Source organism: Mizuhopecten yessoensis, unplaced genomic scaffold (genome assembly GCF_002113885.1).
Source record: "Mizuhopecten yessoensis strain PY_sf001 unplaced genomic scaffold, ASM211388v2 scaffold10107, whole genome shotgun sequence".
In the NCBI taxonomy this organism is placed as follows: domain Eukaryota; kingdom Metazoa; phylum Mollusca; class Bivalvia; order Pectinida; family Pectinidae; genus Mizuhopecten; species Mizuhopecten yessoensis.
In genome coordinates, this window is record NW_018408382.1 from 345,557 (window position 1) to 371,457 (window position 25,901).

General features: G+C 35.0%; 1 protein-coding gene across 2 annotated transcripts; it reads left to right on the forward strand.

Moving 5' to 3' along the window:
- Positions 1-240: 240 nt before the first annotated feature.
- On the forward strand, positions 241-25,901 carry LOC110459552 (scm-like with four MBT domains protein 1). 2 transcript variants are annotated; one of them, XM_021511876.1, is made up of 16 exons: positions 241-317; positions 7,992-9,163; positions 9,706-9,803; positions 10,157-10,397; positions 10,702-10,790; positions 11,858-12,098; positions 12,912-13,009; positions 13,698-13,953; positions 14,494-14,576; positions 14,901-15,184; positions 15,642-15,700; positions 15,914-16,169; positions 17,065-17,240; positions 17,896-18,347; positions 18,625-18,783; positions 21,737-25,901. In XM_021511876.1, the coding sequence occupies exons 2-16, from the start codon at positions 8,149-8,151 to the stop codon at positions 21,875-21,877; spliced, it is 3,648 nt and encodes a 1,215-aa protein (XP_021367551.1). In that variant the 5' UTR covers positions 241-317; positions 7,992-8,148; the 3' UTR covers positions 21,878-25,901. The 2 variants fall into 2 exon arrangements, with proteins under 2 accessions (XP_021367551.1, XP_021367553.1); XM_021511878.1 differs by having other exon boundaries at positions 15,932-16,169.

Here is a 25,901-nt window from a genome sequence, read left to right on the forward strand (position 1 = left end):
ATGAAGAACTCCGAGGCAATCCAAATGTGTAAAAAAAAATGCAATTTTTTCAAAACTCTGCTTTGCTGCGAAAGAAGACAAATACGAAAAATGAATTGATGTTCTTCGAGAATTTGTGTTCGTTATACACCAATTAACATCTTTTCGATGAATTTCCTCATCTCTATGTCCGTCACATTTATATTTTCCGAATTAGGATAGAAACTGTATATATTACGCTGCGCATGCGTAGAGTACCTGCTAGTTGCCATCTTGAATGTGGAAGTTGGAAAGGAAAACTGATCTTTTTCCTTCTCAAATATGATGATAAAACGAATGTAAGTAATTTTTCTTTTAATTCTGATCATTTATAGTGTCAGGTGCATGTGTTACTGTATTTTTTCCTGTGATTTTTTGTGCTTTCGTCACGGAATAAGCATGTCATATTTCGATCTCGCTGCTTCTTTCGGGTTATACATATTCATGACCCTTTTCAGTGGTAAAACAGGGATGCTTATCGACATGTTTCATTGCAAATTTCTATAAGACAAATATTTTGCGTTCATGCATGCACCTCGGAAAAGCTTTCAGCAATTATGATGCACACTTTGTTATCATTTGTTGTATTTTTAATAAGCGAAAAGAGTTTTTATCTTGGAAAATGCATAGCTTAGTTTGCGGTGTTCTAAGTTCTATTTTTAGAACCGTTTTCAGGAGAGCGGACATTATAATTTGTTTACAGCGTACCGGAGAAGAAGAAACGGTAATTATTACAGTTAAAATAATTCTCAATGGCAAGTATTTCTTTTATTCAATACAGTTTTTGTTGAAATGGTTTATTTGGAAGTGTTTTCAATTAGTTTTAAACATTACAATTGTAAAATTTACTATTTTCAATATGAAAATGTACATGTTCAATGACCTTGCAAAATGTATGATTATGACATAATTTGATTGCTTGACTGTGGCAGGTTTATCGGAAGATTTTTCAGTTATGTTTATATTTTGCTTTTATTTATATAGAAATATTTACCTTATGTTAATTATAATATTAACATATAGATTTAATTTTAATTAAATGAATATGTTGGAAAATATATAATATCTATAATTAGAAAATGTACTATAAGTTATCAAAACATAAAACCTATTTTTTTTTATCATTTTCAAGAACAAATTAGTTGTTTTGACTGATTGGTAGGTGTATCTGCAATTTTATTCTTCTTATTTTTCTCCTGATATTCATTGCAGTGTGAAAACAAATCTTTTTTCAAAGTAAAAATATATTTTGTGTAGATTTTTCAGCAAATATACAATCGATTAAACATTTTGAAAACCCCCAGAGCTTAATGAATAAAAAAACCCATATTCAATTTAAAGTGTGTGAATGTGAAGAACTGCAGTGGTTTTTAACTATAGATGTTGTGTTTTTTTGATTGTGAGTTTTTTTTATTTTTGTTTGTTTGATACTGTTATATTTGCATCGAGATACAAAACATTTCCCAAATTGCATGTATTTATTTGTATTTATTTAAATATGCTCAATAAAAGATAAAATATAGCTTTGACATACTTGGTCACACTGCAGTTAACTGACTTTCTCAATCAGTTAATTACGCTATTCAATATTGCAGTTGTTTTTTTTATCAAAGTCTGAATGACCGCTACACATGTCTAGTGACTGCACTTAAAATTTTGAAATTTGTTTTGGTATGTTTCCTTCTACATAAGAAAAATTATGCAAAAGTTGTCAAACCTTGTTTTTTTTCTTTTTTTTTTTTCAAAACTTCCTTGTTTAAATATCATGAAACAACACAAATATTTTATTGTATGAACATATGTTATTATTACAAATTCCAGTTTAAGCCAAACACCATCATTAGTTTGCTAATCCCTATTATTGTCCCTAGTTTTCCAAGCTTCAATTTGTTATGGATAGGAAAAAACTAAATGGCCACAAGACAGCCATCTTGAATTTTGCAGCAAGTTTTGTTTCTTCTATTTCTCAGGAACAACTAAAGAGATCATGATAAAACCTGGTTTTACATGATCCCATTTATGCCTTAATTGTGTCTGTCTCAAACTTGAGGAATCAAAAATAAAATTGTCATGAGGCCAGCTTGGAATTTGTATATATACATGTAAGAGGGACTAATTAATAAGCTTATACGTGTAAGAGGGACTAATTAATAAGCTTATACGTGTAAGAGAGACTAATTAATAAGCATATACGTGTAAGAGGGACTAATTAATAAGCACATACGTGTAAGAGGGACTAATTAATTATCATATACATGTAAGAGGGACTAATTAATAAGCATATACGTGTAAGAGGGACTAATTATTTATCATATACATGTAAGAGGGACTAATTAATAATCATATACGTGTAAGAGGGACTAATTAATAAGCATATACATGTAAGAGGGACTAATTAATAAGCATATACATGTAAGAGGTACTAATTTATAAGCATATATGTGTAAGAGGGACTAATTAATAAGCATATATATACATGTAAGAGGGACTAATTAATAAGCTTATGCGTGTAAGAGGGACTAATTAAGAAGCATATACGTGTAAAAGGGACTAATTAATAATCATTTACGTGTAAGAGGGACTAATTAATAAGCTATAAAGATCAGTTGTAATATAAGCTACTGTTAAGTGCTTAAATTTCACGGTGTCAAATTTTTGCCTTTTCATTCATGTACGTAAAATGTTGGAATTACGATATAGAAACAAACTGTGCTTTTTATGTGTGAATTAAAAAAGAAAACAAAATCATGCCTATGTTATTAACACAATAGGAAGTTCAAGTGCCTTGTTATAATTCGTTCTTGATATTGATATATGATTAACAAATGGCAGACCAATAGTCAAAAGTTTCGCTTGGGTTTTGAGTTCGGCTTTGAAAGCAAATGGCGAATATAGCTAAATATAAACCCTTGCAAAATAAAAGCACTTTACATAAGTATTTCATCTTTGTTACAGCTACAACAGCTATATATACATACATGTGTGGCCATTTAGTTTCATGGCTGTGTGCATGTGTTACTTTCTCTATTTGCATGTTACACACAGTGACACTTTGCGCTGACTTGTTTACATATTTTTTCCAGGGACCAATCAATATACACACAATTTTCAGATTATTTACAGAAAAATTTACTGGATTTATCAGTTATACGAGGAAATCTGTTGGTACCTTGATTTCTGCAGTTCAAAATATTTATGTTGAAAAGTTGTGCATGCTTTATCAAACTTTAAACATTTCTTTCATGTGAGGAAGAATTTTTTTCAAGGAAGACGTTGTTTACCATTGTGATTGACAGGTGGACATATATCCGTTGTAGCTTGGTCAATGATTTATCGGTTAATGATCATACAGAATGATGGGATGACTTTCATTTCATTCTGACATATTTCTAATTCAAGTATGATTCTGGTGAAGATATGGGACGTTGAGACCAGAAAAAGGAAACGGTGACAAAAAGTCATTGTAGCTAGAAATACCTTTTAGGCTGCTGATTTAAAAATCCAAAATGGCCACCCTGCCTTCTGATTGGCTTAGTAATTACCAAGTGTATATACAACTTTTATTTCTGATCAATAGAACTAAGATGGCTGCACATGCCTTTGCCTCTGGTTTCCTGGGATATTTTCATAGTTTTGCTCAAGAATGACAGTTGCATTTAAGCCCAAATTCATGATCAGTGTAAAAATGTTCCATGTCTGATCAGGTCATTATAAAGTGTTACAAAGATTACTACACTAGCCTCTGATCGGCCAGGTTATTTTTCATTTCTTGATGTCAGATTAGCTGTAATAATTTGGTTCTGCATGGGGCTACAGGTTGACCGTGATCCCTTATTTCTTCTCCTGATTCAAAAATCCAAGTTAGCTCTCCTGGCCTCGGACTGACTGAGACATTTCAGATTACTTCCTGAGAATGGCTGCAGGGATCGACATTTTACAGTAGTTACAAATATTCTTTAAGATGTTGTAACCAAATGGTCTTCCTTTTTGACGACCTTGGTGTCTGATTGACCGAGATGTTTTTAAATTCTTCCCAAAAACATATTGATTTCAAACTTGAGGTAAACTTGAGGATAGGAAGAAATATATCTACTGATGCAGGTAAAATAAAAATATTTTTCACATATAAAATATCTATACATAATTATAAACACAAGATATAGCAAAAAATAAGAATGTTCTTTACTGCAAAATATTAGTACTGTAGAGTGATCATGACTGGACCAGGGTTTTACCGTTTAGCAGCTGTTGGTATATTATCTAGAAATAACAATAAAATTATATCAATCAGAAGTCTGGGTGGGGTTAGAATCCTTGGCTGGACTCGGCTCATTTTTTACACCCATAATACTATACTGTTGTTGATGTTTTTGTCATCTTTGTTATGTGGTATTTTCACAAAAGTCGTGCAAGATGTTGTTTTCTTTTCAGAAATGATTTTTCAATGCTATAATTATGCTTGAAATAGAATTTTGTTTGCAATGCGTATGCATTGATACAGTTTTTGGTTACACTATACCACAGGGAGCCTTATTTCAGACCTGATATAATATAATATATTGTGCTTCAGAAAATAAATTATAATATAATTAGAAATACAGATTTTCTATTTTAGCAAATTAAAGCTTGATATTGTTTGCATTTTTCCTGATTTACCTCCTATCAGATATGTGTTATACAACATTACCATTAGCTGAAGAAGTCAATGTGTTTTTAATATGACAAGGACACCTATTTGTTTTGGATCTGTTACAATACCTGGATCTGATGTAAATCATCTGGTGCATGCAGAAACTTATAGACTATAAAGAAATATTTCAAACTGAAGTTATATTTATATATAATTCAATAAACAATAGTGAAAATCAAGCACGCTTAGACATGATATTTGAATCACCAAAGTGTTTAATCATGCAAGCTTGTATATCTACCTGGAATAAATATGTGAAGGCTCATTTAAATGACATGCATATAAAGGGGTATACCCAAAGTCACAATGCAGAAGCAATTATTTTTGCAATCCTTAATAAAATAGCAGATGACATCTTCATTTTGTATGAATTATATAATGTTTAATACAAGACATGGATGTCTGAATTTTTTGTTTGAGCTGCGAAGATAATAAACAGCTTTGCATGAGTAAGATATCATATTTACAAAATCTGTATGCTACCATATATGTGTAATCAATAATTTAAATTAAATTTGCATCCAGTCCTTTAATTTGTGATCAAGTATATATGCATGTATAACAGCTGCAGGCACTTAACTAGTGTAGGTTTACATGCATGTCAGAGATATACAGGCAGTTGAATACAGGCAGTCGCCTCCTGTTTATTTGAAGTGGTTTTTACATGGTTGTATTAGATATTGATTATATATATTGGTCCAGATTATATTGTTGATACCAAGCTAAGCCTTCCAAATAAAAAATATATTCAAAAACACCAATTATAACAAGCAATTACTAGGCTTGAAAAAAAATTAAACATGTATACTGCTCATGCCATCATGATTGACCCAGGGCTTTGACCCCACCACATGGACTTAGTCCTAGGGTTGTAATGCAGGCCCTGTGACAAGGGGTACATTTTAAAAGCAATTTTCATATTGTAGTTATATTAATTAGGGAATACTGCAATTTATCACAACATTTTATATTGTATTCTTAGAAATTCAGTGCATTTGTAATGGTAAGCATACAAATTGAGCATCAGTTCAGCAGGCTTCAATATCAAATTGAAAATTATTTCAGTTTTGGAAGTTATTACACCAATCAAGTTTAATTTATAATTTGATTATACTGAATCAGTCTAATAATTATTTATGTGAAAAAAATCACTACTGTGCTTAAACCCCCAAACAATTAGTTAAAAAAATATTGTAATATATGTATGGCAATATCTCTATATCATTGCTTGCCCCTTCCTGTAACCATATGTTTATATGCAAATGGATCTTCACCAAATATGCTTTTCAAAGCATCATTGGGACCTTAATAATAGGAATGAAATATTAATGTTGTATAAAAAGTGTATCTCCCCTCAGAAAGGCAATGTCTGGAAGAGGAAATTGAAAACGAACCCTTTAAATGCAATCCCCTTTAGAACTGACCAGCTGATTGCATTTTAACCAAATTTGCATTTGAAATATGTTGAATACATTGAGATCTAGACCAGGAAATGAAATGTTGTATATAAAAGGGAAACCTTGTCACTGGGAGGGAGATCCCAAAATGTAAAATGATTGTAATATTATTATAAGTATTTTCAAATAGCCTGTGAATTATCATGGAGAAACTACTTTCTCTGAAAATAAATAAAAAGTGTTTATCAGATGACATGAATGTCATACAATGTACTTGCATTATTTCTATGATTATCAATCATGATTGGATAAAAAATTCAAGTTGTGAAAGAAAGATCAGGTATTAAAGGTCTGTTATACAGAGTTATAGCCCATGGATTATTTTTAGGTCAACTGAGCTTTGCTCAAGTGACCTATTCCAATCACTTTCCATCCGTCGTCGTCCGTCGTGCGTAAACTTTTTATATTATCAAATTCTTCTCAAGAACCAGTGGATGGAATTTTGGTCAGAATCATCCTTGGTAGATGAGGCTACCAAATTGTAAAATTGAGATTCCTACCCCAACCCTAGGGGCCAGGGTGGGGCCCAAAAGGGAAAATTAACCAATATTTCAAAAATCTTCTTCTTCAGACTCAGAGGTATTACAGCATTTTCTTTGCATGGATGGAAAGATCATTAGGGTCTTTATTTAAATTGTAAATTTTAGGACCCCCGAGCTATCCGTTCTCCCTTGGGGAGGGGGTAAAGTTTACTCTAGATTATATAGGGAAATAACACTTTTGGGTATATTTTTACAATTTTCTGTTGGAAATTATTCTTACTTGATGAAAATTATCCTTGAAGGAAGATGGTTTTAAATTGTAAAATTGGAATTCCTACCCCAATCCTAGGGGCCAGGGCGGGGCCCCAAAGGGAAAATTAACCAATATTTCAAAAATCTTCTTCTCCAGACTCAGAGGTACTACAGCATTTTCTTTGCATGGATGGAAAGATCATCAGGGTCTTTATTTAAATTGTAAATTTCAGGACCCCCGAGCTATCCGTTCTCCCTTGGGGAGGGGGTAAAGTTTACTATAGTTTATATAGGGAAACAACACTTTTGGGTATATTTTGACAATTTTCTGTGGTCAGAATCATCTTTGGTGGATGACGGTATCACATTGTAAACTTGGAATTCCTGCCCCATCCCCAGGGGTTAGAGCGGGGCCCCAAAGGGAACATTTACAAATATTTTAAAATTCTTATCCTTTGATGACATGACAAGTATTGTATTTCACTTAGTTTACATGCTGATTTCCACATCACTTCTAAACAATAAAATAAAGCTACTAGTACCTATGATATAACTCAGGTGACCGCTAAGGCCCTTGGGCCTCTTGTTGATAATGAAGTTTATAGTCATGAATGTCTCTCTCTATATATTTTTCTGTGTTATCTCTGGGAAAGAAGCATGAACTATTAATTAATTAAGGAGTTCAACATTCTGTCAATCTTAAGAATTCATTAGCTGTGTGACAGCTTATTAATAATAATAATGATAATTTGAGGTTCTTATAATACCACTTTATCACAACCTAGTTCATAGGTTGTCTCAAAGCGGTTCACAAATTATTATCCGTGGTTATATAGGGCCTTTTGCAACCAGCCAATATCTTTCTCAACTCCCTGGGGAGCATACAGCCGGAGCTGCCATTTTGGCGCTAACAGCTAGCATTCTCATTTACAGCCGAGTAGACTGGAACAAGCGGAGTAAAGTATCTTGCTCAAAGATACAACACAGTGCCGTGACTCGAACCTACAACCCTTCGGTCACGAGCCCGCCGTCCTACCACTAGACTACTGTGCTTCCCATATTATAATGTAAGATTTTGTTGTTGTGTTACAGAATCCCAAACAGATGTAGCAGTTGATGTGAGCTACACCTGATCAGGGTTTGTAGCTGACCCTGTCTGGCTAGTACACCTCATGAAGAAGTGATGTGTTTGTGACCAAAAAGCTCCGAGATACACTCTTTTGATCGTGGGGATATAAAGGAGGCTACCATGCAGAACCATCCAAGTCAGAATGCGATGCAGAACCCTTCAAATCATTCTGGACAAAACAATACTGGTATGCTGAACCAGACGGGACAGAACATGGTGCAGAACCATCCAGGTCAGCACGGCAGTCGTCCTGTGTCCAGTCCCTTACAACTCCCCCATTCTCCACTTTTATCTCCAAATCCAGGAGTGGCAAGTTTCTATCAACAGCTGTCCCCGGGTGGGACTGTGAGGGGCCCAATGACTGTCCAGTCACCAATCCCAGGGGGCCAGATTCCTCATCTGGTCCCTAGTGGGGCCTTCCGTCAGCCAATGGGACAGGCAATGCAGCAGATTATTAGTCCCACAACCCCCATATCAATGGGGATGCCACTTAATTCTAACATCTTCCATGTAACTATGGCTGGCCAAAGTCCAGTGTTTGCAACATCTCAGCAGGGCATGACACAGTTTCAACCAATCTTTCTCAATGGTCAGCAAGCAACCATCATTAACTCAGTCCCAGGTAGTCCCGGTGGCATAGGAATCCTGGGAACTACACAGAACAGTGGCATTCCCACGGGACTGTTCACGGCAGGTCCTACCCCCGGCGGTCCAAACACACTGCAAACTCTTCAACATCAACCCATTCAGTATCTAAATGCACCGATATCACCCGCCAGTCATGGTATCCCATCCAGGCCAGGGTCCTTTCCAGGAACTGATACAGAAATGCCAACTGACCTGAGTAAAAAGACCCCGTCAACATCCAAATGTAATACTCCAGACATGCCACCTATATTAGTCCCAGTTACTCAATCTAGTTTTAAACCTAATACTCCAGTTACGGTAACTGCCAAACCAGTTGTAGAAACAAGCAAAAAGGACCCAAAAACTAAGGAAACATCAGCAGGCGATAGCACCACAAAAAAGACGGCTTCCAATGTCCCCAGCGAGACAAAGGAATCCAAGGGAGATAAACCTAGTTCACAAAATAGTACCAAGTATGACAAGATTGACACTGCTGATTACACCGCAGGTAAGATTGCTTCCTTTAGATTTCAGACAATGTCTGTAAATTTAAAAAGGGAAATAACTGTTAACATTTTTGAAGAAAAACTTCTTCAGCCAGATGAATAAATTCTATTTTTCATTTAAAGAGTACAGTAATATCATCTTGCTAATTTTCTTCTGAAGAAAGCTGTTTTCTTGTATCAACGATTAATCTGTACGATGCAGTAAGAAGATTAAACTAAATTGTTATTTCTGGACAAATCCACTTATTTGTCATTGATCATGAGTATACATTATGGTGGGTAACAAAATTTACAACTTTGTTTGATGGAAGTTTTAGCTAAGCTGTAATAAGAATAAGCGTATTGGTAATATAAAAATGTACATGCACATCACATGTTTGCTCTTTTAATTTTACTGAATCTAGTTAAAGGAAATGATCCACAAATAGGAACATTTGACCAAGACAAACTTGTAGTTCTCCATGTGCTACCCTTGCCAAATACGAAAATGACAGATTTTATATTGTTACCAGGTCGATTATTTAAATGGATTGTACATATATAGATGGGGTACCTGTGGAATATGCTGAGCCCGAGTTTGTATGGGAAGAATACCTTCAGGAAACTGGAGCGTCTGCAGTTCCTCCAACAGCCTTTAAACATGTACGTCAAATAATTATTTGAAAGGTTAAAAAACAGTATATAGCACATATGCATGTTGTAAACCAAAGTACAATTTTCTAGATGAGATTTACTAATTGGTTTCAAATGAAATATAGGTCTCTATTATTTTATATAATTTATCCAGGTTAATGGAATATTTTCTTGACTGGCCTACAATATTTTTTGATTGTATATTATTATTAAATATAGGGTCACTTATAAGTTAATATTTACTTTCAGTCAGTTCTAAAAATGCATTCATACTAAACAGATCTATTTTGGAATTGTTGTTGTGTTTGAAATTGTAATTTTATCAGGAGAATATTTGTATTGTGACTAATTACTACTTACAGGTGGAATGTAGTCTTGAGAGCGGCTTTGTGAAGGGTATGAAGCTGGAGGTTCCCAACAAGTGTCATACAGACACCTACTGGGTAGCCTCTGTCATCATGACGTGTGGTCCATTACTACGGCTACGCTACGATGGATACGAGGAAGACACATCGGCAGACTTTTGGTGTGACCTTATGACCTCTGAAATCCATCCCATTGGCTGGTGTGCACAAAACAATCAGATACTGCAACCTCCAGAAGGTAGGATTGTTGAATGTACGTCATCTTAAGTTAACATTGTGTCCTGGATGTATTGGAAATATTAATTAGACAATGATCTTTCAAGTGGTGCTTTTCCTAAAATGTGCTGATCAAAGGGATATCCCGTCTATGTAGTGAAAAAAGTGAGAGAAAAAATTAAAGTTAAAAAATTAACATTATTTTGTCACAAATTTTCCAAACCGAGGAATTAAAATTGCACTGGGTGAATGAAAAAATGAATTTGTTTTTAGTCAACTTGTTTAGTTTGATTGAGATACATTGTATTTTAATGATACGTTTTCAGCCATTAAGGACAAATTTGAGGACTGGAGGGAGTTTTTAGTCAAGTCCCTCACAGGGGCCAGAACAGCCCCTTCCTACCTTCTGGATAAGGTTTGTATAAAGTGTAACCCTGATACTCCAGCCTACAATTGTTCATAGCTAAAGTAGCTTGATTGTGAACAGCTAGATTACTAGGATAAATTACATTTTAGAAAAGAAAAATTGTCATCTAAAACACTGGAGTAAAAAGTGGTGGCTGGATTTACAACACTCCTCTGTATATCATTTGAATGTAAACACTTTGACACACAGCTTTTATGGTATAGTAAAAATTATATAATTACTAGATACTGAAATGAAAAATATCCTTAAACGAGACCAATATATAAAAGTCAAATGAAAATCCGGTTTGATATCTGAAATAACTGATAGTTGTGGATGTTGTTTGGAAGTCATATAGATATAATATATATCACTGCTGTGAACAATCTACACTTTGGGTATTTTTCAATTGCTAGTGCACTGGACTAATAATCGGTAATCCTTGGTTCAACTCCTTACTGAAGCACATCAAATATTGGGATCTGTTGCATTGTGTATTTATAATTATAATAATTGGAGGTTCTTATATACCGCTTTATCACAACCAAGTTTGTAGGCCGTCTCCAAGCGGTTCACAAATTATTATCCGTGGTTATAGGGGCTGTGCAACCAGCCAATACCGTTCTCAACTCCCTGGGGAGCATACAGCCGGTGCTGCCATTTCGGCGCTCACAGCTAGCAATCAACAATTCTAGCACTGCCCAACCACATACTCATTTACAGCTGAGTAGACTGGAACAAGCAGAGTAAAGTATCTTGCTCAAAGATACAACACATTGCCGTGCCGTGGCGCGAACCCGCAACCCTTCGGTCACGAGCCCGGCATCCTACCACTGGACTACCGTGCCTCCTTTATTTATGTAGTAATACAAAAGTAAAATGAAGTGAACATGTAATTCATGAATTGCCCCTTTTTGTGTTGTTAATGAGGGAGTTAAACTACATGTATATCCATGAGGTGTATTTTGATGAATTACACCATTTCATATATGATGACATTAAGCTACTTCTGTTACATTTAACATATCTACACTTTGGAGTGTATTTTGATGTATTTCACTATTTGCCTGTTTCAGATGACTGGAATCACCCCTATCGACCAGCTAAAGCAGGGAATGCGGCTGGAACTTCAGCACCCCATCAACCCCATGGAGATATGGCTTGTTAAAATTATAGAAAATGTGGGAGGCCGTCTGTATCTCAGGTTCGAGGGAGCCGACACTGCAGCAAATGACTTCTGGCTGTTTTACCTAAACCACAGGTTGCACCCCATTGGCTGGGCTAAGTCAAATGCTTACAGATACAATCCACCTAAAGGTACACTCTTATATTACTTACAGTGTTAGGGTTTCATTCTAAACATGGTTAAATGTTGACCAGAAATTGTTTTCTTTATACCCTGTACTCTAATCCATATAGGGGTTGAACAAATATTTTAATACTCCTGACTATTTCAATAAGTCAGTGCAGCCAATAGATTAAATTAAAAAGTTATAGCTATCAGTTAATTGAGTTAAAAATTTCACTAATTATTACTGTTGTGTATGTATGCACATTGTTGATGAAACCATATTGATGGAAAAGCAAACCAAAAATCTTGGTCTCTTGGGCGATTGATTTAAAGCTGTTTTATAGTACTATACTAGTGCTATTTGAAGCAGACTCAAATTGGTGTATATAAAAAATTATTGTGATGACATAACCAAACCATTCAACACCACTTGCGTTCAAAGTACATGAACTAAGAACAAAGCTGCAATTTGGTTGGTTCTTAAAGTGAGCATGCAACGCAATGTAAATTTTAAGTCTGGATCACAAGTTAGAAACCTGATTAGTACAGTAATGGTAAACATTTTATTTGTAAATCCTCTTGATAAGTAATTTCATCTCATCTGATGTTGTATAATGGAAAAGATATGCGTATCAGCACATACTCTGAGATGGCAAGTCGGAGAGCAATTAGAAACATTCAATATTTCTTGTATACATTCTCATTAATATTCTAATGACTAGCACTTTCAATCATATGATAACTAGTATAAATAGTATGATCCACAAATCTTTAAAAAAAAAATCAATGTACCATATGCATATTTTCATATTACATACAGAACTTTTCTTCTTTTTCAGAACTCTTCAGTGAGCACTCCGAGCAGGAATGGATGCAGATTCTGGAGAAAGCCTTGCAGGAATCAGAGAATATGATCCTACCATTGGCCATATTTAAGGTAAATGGCAATCTTCAATGCAACAACAATTGCATCTTCAGATCTTTTGTTATGTTATCAGTATAATGTGACCGGACGAAAAGCTGTGCTGTGTGCCTTCGGCATGGTATTTCAGTGAGATAGCACATAAAGTCAGCATCAGATCCGCCCTATCACAAGGAGGCAAGCACACTAACATACCCTGTCTCCTGCATACACACAAGCAAGCACGCATACACTTAAACACATGGAGGCGCGTCCTTAAATGACCTTCGCTGTTAATAGGACGTTAAACAAAATTAAACCAAACCTTTGTTAAATTACTTTTACATATAATTCCTGATGTGACATACAATGTCTATTTATAGCTCCATCTATCTGGGGAAGGGGTTACCTATATTTTGGAAAGGTACTCTCATGGCTTATTGTCCAATTTTTTAAGTTGAGTAAAATCCCATATAACTGATGGAAATTGAGTGAATGACTGTTGGCTTTGCAAAGACATGTATTGTGGAATATATTGTTTGATCAAAATCAATTTCTTTGTGTTGAAAATGGGGCTGACATGAAGAATTCACTCCAAAATCTCTTCACTGTTCTAGATATTGTACCTAGAACAAAAGTGTCCAGATTACCAAGGTCCTACTTTATATCTAATGTCTACCATAGATGTTTGCCTTGATAGAATATCGTTATATTTTGATTTCAGGACCAGGTAGAAATTGTCCATCACACTTTCCAGAAGGGTTGGAAGCTTGAAGCTTTGAATCCCATCACACGTAACCAGATCTGTCCCGCTACAGTCGTAGACATCCTCGACAAAAAGTACTTCCTGGTTGAACTAGATGACCTGCAGTCTGTAGATCCACATTTCCGCATACGATTCTCATGTTACTCCGATTCCAAGTGTATCTTCCCTGCTAATTGGTGTCACTACAAGGGGCTTAAATTAACTCCACCTAAAGGTATGTATGCTGTAACAGAACAAATGGAGCAGACCTTTATATCTAATTAAAATTTGTGAGGATTTAGTTTTTTAAATGATGAATCATTTGTTCGTTGAAGCTTTATTATCGTGCCAAATTAATTATTGTTCTTTAGATAGATTGTTGTTTCGTAAATTGTTGTTTTCATTTCATTGTCTACTTCAAATCTGTAAATTGTTGTTTTCATTTCATTGTCTACTTCAAATCTGTAAATTGTTGTTTTCATTTCATTGTCTACTTCAAATCTGTAAATTGTTGTTTTCATTTCATTGTCTACTTCAAATCTGTAAATTGTTGTTTTCATTTCATTGTCTACTTCAAATCTGTAAATTGTTGTTTTCATTTCATTGTCTACTTCAAATCTGTAAATTGTTGTTTTCATTTCATTGTCTACTTCAAATCTGTAAATTGAACCTTCATTCACTTTCATTATCATGAAATTAATTATGATGATGGTTTCTTATAAGTGTAATCATGTCAACATATCAGTTGAACTTGAAACCTTTTTTTCAATTACAGGCTGGCCTAAGATGGATTTCAACTGGAATGAGTATCTGGAATACAATCGAGCAAAGGCTGCACCAGAATCCTGTTTTAATTTAGTAAATATTTTCTGGATTTATTGTTTCGTTTTCATATTAAAAAAACAAACAATCTTGTTTCCATAGTAAAAAGAAACAAAATATAGAACATCACATAATGCTTTTAATCCTTCTCTGTAAAATTTCCTTAATTGTTTTTAATAGTTCCTCCAAAATTGATTTAATGGGAGAGATGAAAGGCTATTTCTCAGACACCTTTCTAAGGTAGAGAAGGGAAAGTGATACAAAAGCAATTTGGATTAGCCTACCACATAAACATATCTGATCTACATACAGTCAACTGAACTCTCTAAAGGTCCTTACGTGAACTCTTACTCTCCACAGGACAAACCAGATCACCAATTTGAACGAGGCATGAAGCTGGAGGCTGTCAATTCTGAAAACCCGAATCAGATATGTGCTGCAACCATCACAAAGATAGTGGAGCCACTGGTTTGGATTCACCTTGACAACAGTGCCCGTGTGGTTGCCAGCCACATTGAACACGTTGATTCACACAACCTGTTTCCAGTCGGCTGGTGTGAGAGTAACGGCTACCAACTGAAGCCTCCCAGGAAAACCGGACTGAAAGGTCGTCCACAGAAACGAGTGGCTGTGGTTCCCCCAGGGTAATTCAAACTTTGAAACTATTTCAATATTCTGAAAATGGTGCATATATACTAAAGAAATATGTTTCATTGCAAATTCATTTAATGTCCTTGTCTATTACATTGGAAATTTAAATTTTCTGTTTGTAAGTAGACTTCCAGACAGTCTCTCCTAAATTTTCCTTTTCTTCAAATTATTTTTCATGTAATATTTTCAGGGATGAAAAATAAAAATAAAAACTAGCCTGACTCTGAATTATATGGAAAACTTCACTATCCCTGACATAAAATATTTTGGCTTCAGACATCAAGCTAGTGGAATCAAGCACCCATTATTATGATGAAGTCCAAAAACTCTTGAATACTTTTATCTCAATCAGTAATTATATCAAATATTGTTCATTATTTGAACCAGCCTTTGCTTAACTTTTAATAATTGTGTCTCTTGGTAAACTAAACATTTCTTCAATTTTGACAGACTTCCAGACAATCTCACAGATGAAGCTTACACACAGTTAAAGAATGGAGACAGTGCAGGTGAGGAATTAAGGATAGGTTAAACTGTTGTGTTTGTAGTTATTTTATACAGAGCGGTGAGGAATTAAGGATAGGTTAAACTGTTGTGTTTGTAGTTATTTTATACAGAGCTAATGTCCTGTGTTTTTGGTCTGTTTCTTGATTGACTAAAACAAAACCGAAAATAATCATTTTAATTTGATCTATATTGCTATTTCTGAATTGGTTTTACAGTTGGTGGTCTGTTGACAGGAAATGCGTGGTGTCCTAAGATCTATTACAACCATCAGTGTTTCTCTGGCCCCTACCTCAGTAAGGGCCGCATAGCCCTGCTCCCCAAGTGTGTCGGCCCCGGCCCCATCTCCCTAGTGATGAAGGAGGTCCTCTCCATGCTGATCAACGTTGCCTACAAGTCTTGTCGGGTTCTAAGAGAGCTCCAAGTCGAGGGTAAAATCAACCCCAACATGATGCAGCAATCACTCAAAGCCAAGTGAGTAAATTATACCAGATATTGACTTAATAGTACAACATTCTAAGCATGCCCCTGTCATGTATGGATTATTGTTGCAACACCATTCATTCCAACCTATCATTATGAAAAATTCTTCTTTGTCCGACTCCCAACAATTTTTTTACGGGCATGAAGTATGCAGTCTTTTATTGTAAATTCAAGTTTTAAAAATGAATATTTTCTATATTTTCTGTTGTTCATCAATGCTGCATATCAAAGTATATTAATTTGAATGTTGATTAAAATGTCAATATCCAAAATCAAAGACTCTTATGAACCAAACTATCATTAATCTAGGACAAACTTTGATCCTAATACTATACAGCTCTAGACAAGTTTACAGCATCCTGTACTCTAAAACTCATATTGACTGTAATATTGAATTCATTGTACCTTAAATTGAAATCCCATATTTTTTTACCTCTTTTGCCAAGAAAAACACCCAATTGAACAAAATTGAATACTATTGCTTGGTTCAAATTCCTGTAGGCCTTGTTCAGAATAATTGGATAATCTTGGTTCATCTTGGTTGTTTTCGTTTATCCCGGTCCAAACGGTTGAACTGGTTGGACCATAGTTGTTCGTATATGAAATAAGAACAGACCCAGTAATCTGATGCTGCTTTCAGGTAAGCCTTGCAAGGCCTGCACAAACTGTTGCCAGAATTTATACCCGAAAATGTTACACTTATAATTACAAAGGGATGTACCGGCTGTCCCGCATAAACGAACAGGCCCCACATGTCCATAAATAAAACTTGATCTGTATCCTGTTTATGTTAAATATTGTACTAAAATGAACAAGACTTTTTCTAAAGAAAGGTTATGATGTGCATTTGATACTAGGTAGTAAACATACTGTGATTCTATGACAGATATAAGGGAAAGAGTTACCGGGCTATGGTGGAGATCTGTCGGACCACAGACCAGCTGGACGAGTTCTGTCGCTCCGTCTGTATCAAACTGGAGTGCTGTCCAAACCTCATCAGTCCAAACTTCGTCAATGGCAGCTGTCCTGAATCATGTGCACAACTCACCAAGACCAAATACAGTAAGCTATTAGAATTATTCAAATTAACTTAACTCACAATTGTCGACGTCATACTGATACCTTATGACCAAATGAAATTTAAAAAATAGCAGTTACAGGATGCTGTGTCCCAGAGCTATTTGTTTGTTGATGATTCAGTAAGATAAATAGAGCTCCCATCATTTTACACCTGGGGTGAAACCCAGTGGTCAAACTAATTACTGACCAGGCCCCAGGTATTATGAAACGATCTTAAGTTTAAATCTGTCTCAAGCTTTGACTTAGCCAATCACAAATAATGTCATGAAAAAGACCCCATACGTGATTGGCTAAGCAAAAACTGAAGTCTAATATTGTTTCATGATCCCGGGGTCTTAGGTAACATACTTGAGGTACCCATTACTGAAAATATATTGACACAGAAATCACAACAGATGACATTATATTTGACAAAAATAACCAATCCAGAAATGAGTTCCAAGACTATAGATATCAACACAATTCTTAACTACTACATTTCGATACTAGGGTTAAAAATCAAGATAACTTTCAGGTGTATCTTACAATTACAGGAAGGGTAAATGTACCAATGCAAAGGTCTTGGGTTCCTTTCCCAGTGGTCACAGCAGATACTGAGCTCACATGTATTATAATAATGTTGATATTTATGTTGTAGCTTACTACTACGGAAAGAAGAAGAAGAAGCTGGGCCGACCACCTGGTGGTCATACAAACTTAGAACATGGACCCAAAAAACCCGGAAAACGTGGCAGAAGGAGAAAGATCAGGCTGTTGCATTTGAATGAGGCTCCACTAGGTATGCTGCCGACTTTGGAGAAAGAGGAGGAGAATGGCGACGATGACAAAGATAGCATAGCTAGTGACACACGCACTGTTGATAGCAGTGGTACAAATGACTCAACTGAGAAAATAATCAAACGCAAATCAGGAAAGTACAGTAACAAGAGAAAATATACTCATCATCTACCCCCACCATCAGAGATTAAAACCCGAGGTGCTAAAATGCCAAAATATAGTTTTGAGCGACGAACTCATAAGAAGATTCTCATCACTCCAGGATCATCACCAGTAAAATCCCTAAATCACGGCAAGGGCCAAAGTTCTAAGGTAACGGAGGAATTCATTTATTTATGACAGCTAAATCAATTAGTTTATTTATTAAAAGTAAGATCGGGTTTTAGGAATTCATCAACTTCCACAGCTTAAAGAAAATCGAAAAGATGTTAAAAGCGATTTTTTTTTTGACAAATTACTGTTTTGAAAATTTTGGTTGACAGTTCCTAGTGATTGCTAAAACTACTTACCTAACCTATAGAAGTGCAACTAAGATATCTGATAGACTGGTCACTTTTCTATCCTTGTCACTCTCTCTTTCCATGTCTAGTTGATGCATTCCCATAGTAAAGCGATCAAGGAAGAAAAGAAGGAACCCAAAGAAATCCTACGTTTGGAGTCCAACCCGCTGAATTGGACTGTTTCAGAGGTGGTCAAATTCATAAAAACCACTGACTGTGCTCATCTCTGTCGACTTTTCAAAGATCAGGTATATTTATTTTGGGTTTTCATATATTCTGATTATTAATTATGAATTTCAATATTGGTTTCAAATATTCTTTACCCTGTTTACTGTTACAGGTTAAATCTTTGTGAAATATGTTAATGCACTTACTATTTAAACTTTAAGACATACAATAAAAGGTTTGTTGTAACACTGAATATAAATTGTTGTTGCTCAACAATTCAACAAATGTATTACAGAGTTAGCCTTGATTGTATATGACCATCTGCTAATTCCATTAGATGAATTGTTAGCTCACCTGCCCGAAGGGCAAGTGAGCTTATGTCATGGTGCGTCAACTTTTCCTTTAAACAACATCTTCTGAAGAACATACAGGCCTAGAGTCATGATTCTTGGCTGAAAGCTTCGTTGGTAAGAGCCCGACAAAGTTTGTGAACGAAAATGACCTTGACCTACTTTCAAGGTCACAGGGGTCAAATGTGTCAAACACTTCAAACGACTTCTTCTGAAGAAATGATAGGTATAGAATCTTCATATTTGGCTGGTGGCTTCCTGGGATAGAGCCAGACAAAGTTTGAGAATGATAATGACTTTAACTTACCATGTTTTACCGCAAATAAGCCCCCTCTCGCAAATAAGCCCCCTCCCCACTTTGGTTAATGTCCTGGGAACAGGGTGGGTGCCTGCAATTAAGCCCTCTCCCTAATTTTGTCTCCATCTCAAAAAAAAATGTATGTCAGTTTTTGTCTCTGACATAAGCAAGTTAGCTAAATGGATGCTAAACAACATAAACACAAGTTTAAATACTACAAATAACTTTGTTTCTGAATAGGGCACAAAAGTAAATAGCATGTAGTGACATGTACTCTTTACTAAGTACTGTGATTCTGTATTGTTTTTATTGAGCTTTTACTCAAGTGACCTATTCCGATCACTTTCCGTCCGTCGTGCGTAAACTTGTTACATTTTCAACTTCTTCTCAAGAACCAAATTTGGTCAGAATCATCCTTGGTAGATGAGGCTACAAAATTGTAAAATTGGGATTCCTACCCCAATCCCTGGGGCCAGGGTGGGTCCCCAAAGGGAAAATTAACCAATATTTCAAATATCTTCTTCTCCAGACTCCGAGGTACTACAGTCATTTGCTCTGCATGAAAAGAAAGATCATCAGGGGCTTCATTTAAATTGTAAATTTCAGGACCCCCCGGCCATCCCTTCTCACTGTGGGAGGGGTTAAAGTTTACTATAGTTTATATAGGGAAACAACACTTTTGTGTATATTTTTACAATTTTCTGTAGGAAATTATTCTTACTTGGTGAGAATTATCCTTGGAGGATAATGGTTTTAAAATGTAAAAATTGGGATTCCTATCCCAACCCTAGGGGCCAGGGCGGGGCCCCAAAGGGAAAATTTACCAATAATTCAAAAATCTTCTTCTCCAGACTCAGAGGTACTACAGTCAATTTAAGTGCATGTTTAGAAAGATCATCAGGAGCTTTATTGAAATTGTAAATTTCAGTACTCTGGGCCATCCGTTCCCCCTTGGGGAGGGGGTTAAGTTTACTAAGTTTATATAGGGAAATAACACTTTTGGGTATATTTTTATCCATTTTCAGCAGAAAATTATTCTGCCTTGGTGAGAATCATCCTTGGTGGATGAGGGTATAACATTGTAAAATTGGAATTCCTGCCCCATCCCAGGGAACATTTACCAATATTTTAAATTTCTTATCCTTTGATGACATGTCAAGTATTTCACTTAGTTTACATGCTGATTTCCACATCACATCTAAACAATAAAATATAGCTACCAGTACCTATGATATTATTAGGTGGCCGCTAAGGCCATTGGGCCTCTTGTTTTATAAAGAGTTTTGTATTCATGAATGAATTAAAGATGTATATTATAACACATGATTATGGAACTTTCAAGGTCACCGCGGTCAAATATATCAAACTCTTCAAACAAATTCTTCTGAAGAACTGAAAGGTATAGAATCTTCATATTTAGCTGGTGGCTTCCTGGGTTAGAGCCAGACAAAGTTTGAGAATGAAAATGACATTGACCTACTTTCAAGGTCTCAGTGGTCAAATGACTTCTTATGAATAATCGAAAGGCATAGAATCATCATATTTGGCTGGTGGCTTCTTGGGATAGAGATCACCAAAGTTTGCAAACGAAAATGACCTCAACCTACTTTAAAGTTCACAGAGGTCAACAACATTTCAAAAGATTTGTTCTGAAGAACCAAAAGGAATGGATTAAGAAGATTTGGCTGGTAGCTTCTTTGGATAGAGCCAACAAAGTTTGAGAAGGAAAATGACCTTGACCTACTTACAAGGTCACAGGGAAAAAATATGTCAAACAACTTCTGAAGAAGAACCAAAAAGCATAGAATCATACAATAATATTTTGCTAGTAGTTTCAATAGATGGAGCTGACAAAGTTTGCCAGTGAAATATTTGTGGTACAGTATGATATTTAATGAGAATATTTTGCTACGACTACTAAGTATTCAGGTGAGCGATACAGGTCCTTGGGGCCTCTTGTTTGAGGTATCGCAGATACTTGTTCATGTAGGTTTTTGATCTGATTTCATTCCTGGCATGTCCTGTGAAAACTGGGAGGGGTTGTGATCTGAAACTTCTTGGAGATCTTCCATTTTTGTTTCACACATCTCAAAAACTAAACAGCAAAACATACCAGCCAATATTCCATAAATAATTGTCCAGAGGTTTTTGAAGTGATCTCCCCTCAAAACTCAGTGATATATCTACACTTGTGAGGTGTGTACAGATTTTATATATCACACTCTAATGGTGTGTGTATAAACAGATAAAAAGGACGAGCACCATTAAATGTGATGCTCTGCATTAAGCACAAGATGTGTCTATTTTAATATACCACTGACTCCGGTTTGTCCTGTCTCCTGTAAGTATATTCTAACAACTAACATGTTTTTTTCCCATCCACAGGAGATTGACGGCCAAGCACTGCTGCTACTAACCTTGCCAACTGTGCAGGAACATCTGGAGCTCAAACTTGGACCTGCCATCAAGCTTTGCCATCAGATCGAAAAAGTCAAGATAGCTTTCTATGACCAGTATGCTAAGTGATCTCGCGTTGAAGCTCAAGATTATTTTTCAACAATATTACAGTACTGGATCAAGGCATGCTGAAGTTATGATTACTTTTATGTGACTTTTAACTGAAAAGTCACCCACAACGAAATATTATTATTGTTTTAAGTGGGAAATGAAGGTTATTGTATATTTTTTACCAGTATGCCAAAATCAACTAAATACCATACAACTTGGATTTCTTCAGATCACTAACATGCAGGGGAGACTACCATGGTGTTCAATCAATTTGAGATTACTTTGTGTTCTGTGATGTGGTTAGTATTGATGAACTGATTTGTTTGTCTGAGACATCTTACGGTAGCTGTTCTCACAGGAAATGCTGGATCATAAGTGTGCCCCTAGTCTTTGATGAATATGTGTAGCTGCACATGTGTAAAAGTGAACTAATGAATGTCTGACAAAAATAACTAGGTGCCCTGCACTGTTACTCAAAAGGAAATAGCTTTGTTGCCTGTGTCGTTACTTACTCGACAGACAACAGCTTGGTACCCTACTTCCTTTTGTACTCTAAATAAAATCGTCTTTTCTTTACTCAAGACTATATCATAAATGATGATGCTCATGGTGTATTAATACATGTAGTGTCCTTTGCAGGAAATAGAAATCCAATGGCTAAGCCTCAGTCCCACTTAATGGATGATTTTATTTGGTTTCTATTATGTATATATGTATCAATGAATTTAAACAAATGATTTGCTCTTTAGGTACTTCAGATTTTAGGTGAAAACCACACAACCCTTTCACCACTGTAGACCATAATGGACTCATCCAGATCAATGCATGGTAGAGTCTACTAAAGTTGTCTAGGGGTGAAAGGGTTAATGTATATACAATAGGGCAAATATATTCTTCCTGGAGAGAGATTAGTGAAAGCTGGTGTTAGGGATACCTACAGCAGAATTTATATATAACAGACAGAGTCTACATTGCTATTGATTTAAATGAAATTTAGCATGTTTATTTGTACAGTAGTGTAAAGGATTAAATGTTAGTGTTTTAAAAACAAAATATATTTAATATAGATTTATGTAAAATATAGATTATGTGTTGACTGATTGATGATTATATACAGATATAGGGTTAAATGGTTATGAAATGATACACAGATATCAAGGATTTCTTGTTATAAGTCTGATTTTAATTTTTTCTGCGCTTTATATTTAATGTTTAATTTCTTTAATACAATTTTTTGTATTTTTTTTCCCAATGAAAATCATAATCAGAATAAGTTCTTGTAATGGGTCAAATTTCTGTTCTTTATATTATGGATAAAATTATGAAGGAAATGTTGCTGAAATTAATAATATGTTTTGTTTCTTTTGTAAAATAATAGAAGTAAAGAAGAATCGTCAGCAGTATACTACACTCATGCTCATTGACTTTCTCTTGTGTTTTGTGTGGGTAGCTATCGGTCCAGAGGTTGCACATAGCAGGTGCTTGCCATGGTATGTGCAATAAGTTACTTTTCACTGCGTATCACAGGTTTCCAGCATTATGAACAAATAAGATCATGTCATCGAATAAATGTTATTGTTTTTTTTCAAGGATTCCTCACTTATCTCTATTAAATCTGATGTCCAATTTATCCTAAGGCTTTTAATGTAAAATTTATTTGTGTAATGCTGTGAAAATTCATATGAGGCCCTGGGGCGGTTTCATGAACGTTTCATAACTGAAATAGAGATTCTTTTCCAAATGAGAATGATTCCTTTGATAAGGATAAGAATATTATCCTTGTTAACCCTTTCACCCCGATGTAACTTAAGTAAACTCTACCATGCATTGATCTGGATGAGTCCATTATGGTCCATAGTGGTGAGAGCGTTAAGATGATTCATGAAGACGAAGACTTCCCTGCTATATGTGATTTGTTTTACAGTAAAGACTGTTTGGTTTCATTTATTGTGTAGTATATATTTAACATTGTACATACATTTGTCTGACAGCATTGCGGAAGATCTCATCATGTGTTTTTGTCATAATTCACTATTTTGTTAAACAAATGAGCTTGTGAGAAATGCATAATTTACTCAGAAATACTTGAAACACCTGTTTTATTTTTTTACGCTGAAAGGTTGTTTCATAGTTTGTAGATTGAGAATCAGAATGCTTTAAGGATCCCTATGCCACTACAGAAACTGTAACTAAGCATTGGAAACTCTTTTTTCCGGAAGATATATATCTTTGATAAACATTTCTGGGGAAAAAACCCCATACCTTGCGGGACTTTTATGAGAAATAATAAGATGTAATAAGCAAAACATAATCAACAATATTGTTCTTAGTTTAAAAACATCAGCATGGATAAACTAAGATTCGAACTCTGGAGTTCAGATTGTTATGGTATATCGATTGAGCTACCTGGTCAATGGAGGTGTCCTGGCTTGATTGTGCTACAGCTGTGATATCTAAATGGAAGTTAAAGGAATGTTACTGTATGAAGGAAAAACCATTTGGACAGGGATCCTTAAATCATATCAAATAAATGTGCATTTTATTTGTGTGAGAAACATTGCAAATATACAACTACTCCAAGAAGGATTTTGTGTGTGCCATCAAGGGTTTTGCAATTGAACATATATATATACATGACTGAGATTTGCCACATCTTACCTACATGTAAATAGTCTACAAAGAACACAGGAAGCAGGTGCTTGTACTTATACATTTTAGTACCCGGGACGGGGAACACAATTTTCAATGTTGTTCAGTGTTGCCTATTTGATTGATAGCGCTGATCAGGAAAATTGTTAATTTTGTGGTGAAACAAATAGATCAGATCAAACTTAAAAAACTTTTTTTTTCAATTTTAGGCCATATTTTTATAATCTTTAGAAGAATTTGAAAAGAACAGTAAGTCTTGGGGGTATCACTTTTATAGTTGTTTATTGAAAATTAGTACAGTAATAAAGAGTCATATATTTATTTAAAGTACAAGTTTAGCAAAAAATAGAATGTGATGTAGATAGAATTAAAATGAGAAGGCTTTTTTATTCCATTTATATAAGATAGAGGGTAATGCACCTGAAATTTGAATTAAAATGAGGAGATTTTATTCCATTTATATAAGATAGAGTGTAATGCAACTGAAATTTGATGATTTCTGTGAAGCTGGTTATTGTTGTATAATGCTGATACAGTATATATTGTTGTGAGTTTAACTCATTCACCCCTGAAATTTCATAATGAACTATATTTCAACCTTTGAAGTGGAAGAGTTTAGATGTGTCTTCAGGGATGAATTAGTTAAATATCAATTAGATATGTAGATCTGTTAAAGAGTGCCAAGATCTTTTTTCGTTGTTTTGTTTTGTTAATTTATGGGGTGTTATGTATGAGGTGGATATATGATATACCAGTTCATGCAGTAGGTACACTGTAGTTCTTGTAGCAGAAATGTTGACACTTTTCATATCTAAGAGGGAAATTGTTATAAAGGGGTGAAATTGGAGGAAAAAAATCACTGTTTATATAACATTTGTGGTTTAATGTATGTAATTGAAATGAGATGATTTGTAAATCAGTATAATATACAGAATATTTTAATAATCTAATGGGGAGGACAATTTTTGTTTGGTAAATGTGTTTACCGGTAATTTAAAACAGAACCTGTATGTTTGATTTCTCCATTTTGTTACTTTGATGGTAACTATGTTATAATGTATATACATGTCCACTTTTAGAAGTGCTAAAGGTGTCATCACTCCAATTCCTTGGTTGATATTTTTTGGTACTATTTCATAGTAAAAAACACCTCATGTAAACTGCATGTCAAACTTGTTCATCAACTTTCAAATTATAATGGTATTAATTTATATCCTTTTAAGTGAGTTAATTCTAAAGTACAACTTACAAGTTACAGCATGAATAATCTATAGAAATGCTAACACAGGGGAAGTAAGTAGTTGGCCCTGGCTGTAAATCGGGCTTGGTGTTAAAAGATATAACAATATAAGTGCTAAAATCAAATAAACGAATTTATATGTAGAACATTGTA

What these genes read in the sequence shown, in the direction of transcription:
- LOC110459552 (XM_021511876.1), top strand. Translation starts at nt 8,149, where the DNA reads ATGCAGAACCATCCAAGTCAGAATGCGATGCAGAACCCTTCAAATCAT. An exon ending in TACCATTGGCCATATTTAAG is followed by an intron (nt 13,010 to 13,697) that starts GTAAATGGCAAT and finishes TTTTGATTTCAG; the next exon opens with GACCAGGTAGAAATTGTCCA. An exon ending in CAGCAATCACTCAAAGCCAA is followed by an intron (nt 16,170 to 17,064) that starts GTGAGTAAATTA and finishes ATTCTATGACAG; the next exon opens with ATATAAGGGAAAGAGTTACC.